The sequence below is a fragment of the Euphorbia lathyris genome, chromosome 8, assembly GCF_963576675.1.
Source record: "Euphorbia lathyris chromosome 8, ddEupLath1.1, whole genome shotgun sequence".
NCBI lineage: Eukaryota > Viridiplantae > Streptophyta > Magnoliopsida > Malpighiales > Euphorbiaceae > Euphorbia > Euphorbia lathyris.
The window spans coordinates 43,699,690-43,707,961 of record NC_088917.1 but is presented as its reverse complement, the minus strand read 5'-3'; the positions used below and the strand labels follow the sequence as shown (position 1 = coordinate 43,707,961).

At 37.6% G+C, this 8,272-nt stretch overlaps 1 protein-coding gene across 2 annotated transcripts; it reads right to left on the bottom strand.

Moving 5' to 3' along the window:
* Window positions 1–1,849: 1,849 nt before the first annotated feature.
* Window positions 1,850–8,008, bottom strand: LOC136202626 (transcription factor MYB3R-1). 2 transcript variants are annotated; one of them, XM_065993367.1, is made up of 12 exons: window positions 7,785–8,008; window positions 7,059–7,273; window positions 6,659–6,713; window positions 6,264–6,321; window positions 5,840–5,934; window positions 5,639–5,742; window positions 5,309–5,437; window positions 3,368–5,132; window positions 2,881–3,224; window positions 2,682–2,796; window positions 2,371–2,610; window positions 1,850–2,255 (listed from the first exon to the last, which is right to left on the bottom strand). In XM_065993367.1, the coding sequence occupies exons 2-12, from the start codon at window positions 7,136–7,138 to the stop codon at window positions 2,127–2,129; spliced, it is 3,114 nt and encodes a 1,037-aa protein (XP_065849439.1). In that variant the 5' UTR covers window positions 7,139–7,273; window positions 7,785–8,008; the 3' UTR covers window positions 1,850–2,126. The 2 variants fall into 2 exon arrangements, with proteins under 2 accessions (XP_065849439.1, XP_065849440.1); XM_065993368.1 differs by having other exon boundaries at window positions 7,831–8,008.
* Window positions 8,009–8,272: the final 264 nt, after the last annotated feature.

The following is an 8,272-nucleotide window of genomic DNA, read 5'->3' as shown; positions in this document are numbered from 1 at the left end:
GAATTTCTAACGGTTTCTTTACAAAATGAAACCGGTAAAAAAGTCTATAGATTTTACCTGGGTTAGCAGAAGCCCCACGGTGGTATATGAAGATTAAAGGCTAAAAAATGGGGCCAAAGTCCAGCAAATAGGGCTCAACATCTCAATTGAGATAACTCATCTCAGTTTTTTTATCCCTATCCCCGTATCTTTATCCCTTCTAACAAACACCCCGTAAGTGCATCAGAGAAGAAACAAACACCCCGTAAGTGCATCAGAGAAGAACCAAACATCTCGTTAGGACAGGGAAGGAGTCATGTAATCAAAATTGACTTGGATTGGAAGGGATAGGGGACTATATGTGAACATAGATATGATGCTGAAGTAAAATAGAGAAATAAAATTTTAAATTGGAAACAAGTGAAAAGGATATCAAGGAACGATGGAGGTCCTATTTTGATAACTTATTTAATGGAGATCGCGGACAAGATGTTGGAGATATAAGTATCCCTCACGATATGATAAATCGTGAATGCATATGGAGAATTCAAAAGGGTGAAGTCAAAATGACATTAAATAAGATGAGATTGAAGAAAGCAGTAGGACCTGATGGCATCCCTATTGAGATTTGGAGATGTTTGGGAGAGAGAGGAATCGAATGGTTGACGACGTTCTTCAACAAAATTTGGAGAAACAATAAAATGCCATCAGAATGGAGGAAAAGTATATTAATCCCTTTGTATAACAACAACGACGATGTCAAAGATTGTGCCAACTATCGAGGAATCAAATTAATGAGTCACACTATGAAACTGTGGAAGCGAGTGATCGAACAAAGGCTAAGGAGGACAGTGAAGATATCGGAAAACCAGTTTGGCTTTATGCCGGGAAGATCAACTATGGAAGCCATCCATCTAATGAGACAATTAATGAAGCACTATCGAAATAAGAAGAATGACTTGCATATGGTTTTCATTGACTTTGAGAAGGCATATGATAAGGTACTAAGAGAAGTACTTTGGTGGGCCTTAATAAGGAAAGGCATTTCGTGGAAATATATTGATATCATAAAGAAAATGTATGATGGAGCATGCACGAGTGTACGCACCAGTGTTGGAAAGACTGAAGAGTTTCCTATTACAATTGACGTGCATCAAGGTTTTGCACTAAGCCCATTTCTTTTTGCTATCGTTATGAATGAACTAACGAGTTCACTTCAAGATGGTATATCATGGTGTATGTTGTTTGCAGATGATATTGTGTTGGTTAATGTAACGAAAGAAGACATGGAGAGGAAGTTGGAACTATGGAGACAAACTTTAGAATCTAGAGGCTTTAAGTTGAGCCGAAGTAAGACAGAATATTTGGAGTGTAAGTTTAGCGTCTATAGGAGTAGGGAGGCAGGGACAATCATCCTAAATGAGAGAGTTGTTCAGGCATCAGATTGCTTTCGATATTTAGGATCTATTATCCAATCGGATGGAGAAGTAGATGGAGATGTTGCTTATAGGAGTAAATCTGGTTGGGCGAAGTGGAAGAGTGCTACGGGTTTCCTTTGCGACCCTGGGAGCCTAATAGATTGAAGGGAAAATTCTACCGCACGGCAGCACGGTAATCAGACCCGCACTATTATATGGTATGGAGTGTTAGGCAGTGAAATACTGTCACATTCATAAGATGTCGATGGCGGAAATACGTATGTTGAGATGGATATGTGGTCATACGAGAAAGGATCGGGTGAGTAATGAAATAATTAACTTCAACTTTTTGTTCTGTTGAACAAAACAAATTAACAAGCATATGATCCATGATTTTAACTTTGAAACGCCTCAGTTTCAAAAGCATCATGAAATGAATAAGAATCATGATCTAAGCTAATGTTTCTCCAACATTTCATTGTGTACTTGAAATCCAAATTTAGTTGTCTGACACTATGCATGCATATATATAGAAAAGTTAAGTACATTCAACGTTAGAAAGCCTTTCCTACTTTTCACCTAAAACATTGCCTAATACGCGAAAAGAAAAATAAAATGACCCTCTATAGAGTCTTCTCAATTAATTAAATTGGGGTTCAAACAATTAACAATAAGAAAATGTACACACATATAATACAACCGACAAAAAACCACATCAGAATGAATTATCTATCTGCAACCCTTCAACAGGTAGGAGGAAGGGCTTGAGAAGCTTATGGCGGTTGAAGATTTCACCCTTTCCATTCCCTTCTTCCCTGGTGTCTCGCATTCACTGAAGTCAAGGGTACGGCATTCCGTCTGCAAAAGTTTTACATACACATGTTCTTACTCACAACAACCAAAATAGGAAGAAAAGAATCTCTAAGATTCAACCATGACTAAGCACAAACATGTGCAGAACAAAAAAACATACCAGAACATTTGAAGCCAAGCAGGAACCATTTTCATGCTGATGCTCATCTGGGGCATTATTCTTCTCCTGCTCTGCAATCTGAATACTGCTGCGTCTTTTTTCTAGTAAGGTTTCAGGAGTTTCATTTCCCAAAACGTCTAGAGCATCAGCATAGGCAGAAGCATTTTGCTCACTCAGTTGCTTCATCAGTGCAATGGCATCGTAACTTCTATCGCCAGGGCTCATGAAATAACCAATGTCCTGGAATTGGAAACAACTCCTGAGCAACGAATTTTAGCAAACAAACCGTTATCTAACAAAGTTTCTCATACCTCAATCGATATATCTGTGTCAACTCTTGGGCCAGGCAGAAATGAATTAAGGAACCAAGGAGACTTCCATGCTGAAGGAGATTCAATACTTCTCCTAAAAGGAGTTTCACCAAATCTAAAACCAAAAATTATTGTTCAATGAATACATGCAAATAATCAAAAGGGTACAGAAAATAATAATAACATGGCTAAAACTTACATGCTATTGTTTTCCGTGCTACCATCATTTCTACTATTATCAACAGTACTCTCTTGAGGTGCTGATGTTGGAAAAGAATGCCCTGATGTAGTAGCAACTGAATGACTTTCATGACTCTTCTTGCAATTCATAGGGGAGCTAATATTCATGCATGAATTTCCAGATGTCATTTCTGAAGCTGTAGCTTGCTCTGATAAAGATCCCAAAATTATACGGTACAAATTTTTTGGAGTGCGAGAACTTGGAGCAAAGGCTCTATCTGCTTTAAAACCAACTTGATCAGGAGAAAAGAAAAGCAAATCATTCATGCTGTCTTCAATAAGCACTCCAGAAGGCTGTTGTACCTATTAAATGCAGAAAGAGGCTGATATTAGGACAGAAACAAGTAAAGGATTAAGAAAATAAATAAGGAGCAAGCCATTGTTGCTGTCAAGATAATAAGGATTAAGAAAAGACACTCAGTTTGAGCGCTAGCATCAGTACGAACCTTAGCCTTAGCATCACCGTTATCAGTCCCTTGCTTCATATCGTCCAATGAATTGCTCCTATGGCCATCTTTATCAGAAATTCTCCCTTTTTCTTCCCCACCTTGAAGGGAAGGATCCAAGTTTTCCTTATCTTCAATGGACAATAAAATGTTCTTTTTCTGATTAGATGATGGAGAGAGGAGGGACGTTCCCTGAATCTCACTTTCATCAAGCACAACATCCAACCTTGAGAAGTCCTTGGTTAAGCTAGATGCCAGGTCAATTTCAAGCTTCTTGTCATTTCTTCTATCAGATAAAGGTGACAACAAATCACGGCTTCGTTTCTTCAAAATGGATGGTGTACCAGTGAAGGTCTTAGCAGCACTTTTCAGCACAGCATCAGGACTATCATCCCGAGATGGTGAATCCCACAACCTAAATGGAGTAATGCAGTTCATGGAAGACATCATCAGTTGGCGGATGCCAAGAGGACTATACTCTTGCTGCATGTCACTACCAGATTGTACAAGATCACAGCTAAGAAAAGGAATATCCAAGCTTGGAAAACGAGGAGGCTCATAGCATAGAGCTCCAGTGTCCTGCTGTTTTGTTTGCATAGTTGGCATTTCATCAACAGGACACGAATGCATAGGCTCAGTATCTGAGGCAAAAGAATTGTCAGGCACTACTTTTGAGTGTTCCTTCAGATAATGTTGTTCTTGCATGTCTGAATTACCTGTACCACCATTGCAGGGAGAGCTAGTAGTGCAATTGGTGTATATAAACCCATCATGTGCACTTGTAATGAACTCTTGTTCATGGGCTGCAAAAGAGTGGCCAACTAACTGGTTTGCTTCCCTACCACATGTTACTATGCTATCATCAGCTGAAAGTAGCGAGGGACCAGATGGAAATGACTGACTGCACGAAGTGACCAGCACACCAGATTTTGAAGGGCTAAATGGATGTGAAGTTTTCTTGGTTTCAGATAACTGAATATTTGATTGTTGACAATTCATGGAATCTATACATGCAACTGAGTTCGGTTCCTTGTCAAAATTTCCAGAAGAGAAAATCCCATCATTCAATTCCTCCGAAAATAAATACTGGCAACATTCATCTTCAGATATTAACACACTGTCTGGCTTAGAAGAATTTTCAGTTACATCCATGGATGTTTGAAATGGATTCACTTGATGATGGCTTTCATTAGCATCTATACAATGTGTTGGCAACCTTGACGATTCCTGCTTTACTTCTATAGAGGATATGTTAGGCAAATCCTGTAAACTGTATTGGTAATCATTGCTAGCAGAAGTCATAGTATTATGGGAGAAGTTCTGTGGGAGAAAATTGGAAGAGCAACCCACTTCCATAGGTATATCTGGAATGGAAAAAGGAACATCTCCTACTGATGTGAAGTATTGATCTGAGCATGATACTGGACTAGAGCTTTGCTCTTTTGCAAGACCTGACTCTTCTTTAAGCTGATATTCTTCTCTCCTGTACAGGGCTAGAGAACTCCCTAAGCCACTTGTAGATTGAGAACAGCCTGCAACTGTTGATTCTTGACTGCACTCTGATATTTCTTCTGCTTCCATTCCAAATTTTGGACCAGTGTCATCTCCACTACTTTGCACCTTTGAAGAAGATGAAGGGATGGATTGAATTGGATGTACAACAAGAGGAAGATCTTGAAACTGTTCTAATAGACCTGATGCCAAATAAGAGTCCAATTTCTTTTTCACAGAACTGTTCCAGTGATTTTTTATTGCATTGTCTGTCCTGTTGAAGACACATGCATAGATATATAACAAATTATGTTTAGTTATCTATTACTCTCATCTAAACAAATAGAAACATCATAAACCAGTAAATAAAGATTAATTTAGTACATATGAAACACCTCTAGCTAAAATATTTAAAACAATTTGGCCTTTCAAAATAATGAATGGACAAACCTTCCAGGTAAGAACTTTGTCAACTCTGCCCATCTGTTTCCATAAACCTGATGAGCACGAATCAAGGCCAACTCCTCTTGCTGGGTCCATGCCTCTTTGTTTATTGAAGGATTTAGGTGATTATGCCATCTAAAAAATTATGCATATGTTAATGCAAAAAAAAACTAAAATTAATATGTGACAAATATTGAGTAGAGAAGTTTAAAAACAGCAACTTTATAGCAACATTTTCAGGGAAAAAAATACAGCTTCTAAACAATCTGTTAAAACTAACAGGATCAAATATAGGGAAGAAAGAGATATCCACCTAATCAGCAAAAACTAGCTTACCTTTCCCTGCATTGCTTCCCAATTCGCCCAGGTAAATGCTGTGCAATTGTGGACCACTTTTTTGGCCCAAATTTGTTCACCAGTTCAACTATTATTTCATCCTCCTAATTAAATTTGGAGAAAAGAGCAGGTAATTCCATATTAATTTAAGCAATAAAAAACTGTGAATTGAAAATGGACAAGAAACAAAAAATCAGATACCTCCTTTGACCATGGCCCTTTGACAAGCTCAGGATTTAGGACCTTCTGCCACCTATGCAAGCACTGCACATCCGTCCGATCCTTGAAACACTCAGCTAGAAACAGCAAATATTACAATTAGATAACTGTATATAATATGAGATAAAAATTTATTGGCCGCACAGATATACTTCCAAATAGGACATTGAAGGAGATTTAACTAGAAAGCTCAGACACATGAATCAAGAGTGCTATAAAACAGAAAGTCCTCTTAACAACACCCTGTGTGATCAAATAATCCCATAGTTGGCATTCAACAAAATGCAAAAGATGAAGAGGTAAAAGAGAAAGGAAAAAGCATCCACATTTTCATAAGATACTGATGCAGATAAAAATATAACACAAGATACTGATGTAAGAAAAATGTTTAAGGTCAATGCATTACCAATTTTTTTCCAGTTCTTCCCTTTGAAACGTTGAACAGCCTTCCGCAAAATCTCATCCTAAATGCACATAACAGCCAATCAGTAATATAATATGATAAGAAAGCATTCACAATTGTGGCTATAGATGAAAACTATCCTCTGGATTAATTAGGGCATAGAGAAGCTGGAAGCTTCCCACAATTGTGGCTGTAGATGAAAACTATCCTCTGGATTAATTTAGGGTTTGCAACATCAACTAGGACAAGTTATGTTTGAGACATCAAATAGAGCATAGAGAAGATGGAAGCTTCCCATAAATGTGTCAAACCCATATGTGACAAAAGCATAATGTTCTTAATTTAATCTAAAAGAACAATGTCAAGAACCATATACAGAAAATGTAGCAAACCATTACCTCTTCAGCTGTCCATTGCCCCTTAGTGGAACGCCTTGCAGGCCCACTGGTCCTTCTGAAAAAACATACATAAAAGATAAAAGAGTTTCACAAGTGTATTCAAATTTGAAAGCCTTTGAAGTATAATTACTATGAACAAAATAATCAAAACTTTTCCCATTGTAGAAAAAATTGGTGAAACACATTGTAGTTGTAGGGGAGAATAAGAATAGTGAAAGCCATGTGCTAACAAAGAATGTTGCAAGTGTATGGCATTTTGGCACTAGTATTGCACAAGCACATGGCAGAGCCACCAAGATGTCCACACTTTGAAAAGTAAGATGGTCCACAAAGAAAGAATAAACCAAAAGACAAAAGATTACTGGTATGACTAAATTCTGGAAGTAGTTCACAAAATTACCCATGCAGAGGCCGGATTCTCTGGATGCCCTCACTGTGCCCATCTAAGGGAGCAGAAATAATAGCCTTGTCACTTTCCATTGTTCTTTGATAGGCTTGACCAGCATACCCCGATTCCGACTCTACAGTAATTTTCTCCAGGGTATGTTGTCCAAATCATTATAAATCTGCCTAGAAAGCAGTTTGGTATCCGTCCTCACCCAGTAAAACAGCAACCTAATACATGAGAAAAACAAAACACAGCTTACAACAGAAAGAAGCTGAGAAACAGCAATTGAAAGTGGCTTGGTTAGAGAAAGGTTTTATTAGCTCAGTGTCTATTTCCATCACATCAGTATATAGCACAATCAATATAAAACATAAGCATTCAACACAACTACGCATTTCCACCTATCAATTATACGGGTTCAATATAGAATTTGGAGATAAGGGCTTAGTTCAATTTACAGTAGGGTTTGCAATCTAAAATTTTAAAAAGATGCAGAATAAGAAAACACCCAAAATTGCGATGTAAATTTTCTGAAATTCTTAACACTAGACTACGATCAAGGTCATATATTTTCAAAATTTCCTTACAACTAAATTTCATAGAATCTGAACCTCATATAAAGTGAACAGAATCAGACAGCACAAATTTGAAAGAATTTGGCAACGACTCATTTAAAAGATCAAATCAATCAAAATATATTAAATTGACGCAAAAGGAAAAGAAGGATGAATCACATACCGAAGCAAACTTTGAATAGAGAAGTGCAGAGGAAAGAAGCAGATACCTTGTCGGTGATCGGAACGATGTGCGCATTTGCAGATCCCAATCGGGGGAATAGAGAAAGAGATCTGCAGATGCTGCAGCAAGGAAGTAAGAGTGGGTGAAGAAGAGATTGAGTGAAGAAAAGGGAAGAGTAGGAGAGAGTAATAAGAGAGAGAAATAGAGAAATTGAAACGGTAAAGAAAGTAATTCAAACATAAAGGGGCGGACTCTGCAGATTCAAACCCTATTGGTTAAACATCGAGCATCTTCGTTTGGTGTTGACGGTTTAGATGTTGACACGTCGGATTTGAGCCGTCTTTTTCTACTTACCATTGTTTTTCAAAAATTGCAACGGCCTTTTTTTTTCTCCTTGGTCTTATTAGTATTAGCAATGTGTATAATACAATTTAAAATCCAGGAAACATTAATTGTAGTCAAATTTTAATTTCGTACATTGATAATAT

What these genes read in the sequence shown, in the direction of transcription:
- LOC136202626 (XM_065993367.1), bottom strand. Translation starts at nt 7,138, where the DNA reads ATGGAAAGTGACAAGGCTATTATTTCTGCTCCCTTAGATGGGCACAGT. An exon ending in AGCACGGAAAACAATAGCAT is followed by an intron (nt 2,797 to 2,880) that starts GTAAGTTTTAGC and finishes TTTTGGTTTTAG; the next exon opens with ATTTGGTGAAACTCCTTTTA. An exon ending in GCTTGGCTTCAAATGTTCTG is followed by an intron (nt 2,256 to 2,370) that starts GTATGTTTTTTT and finishes AAACTTTTGCAG; the next exon opens with ACGGAATGCCGTACCCTTGA.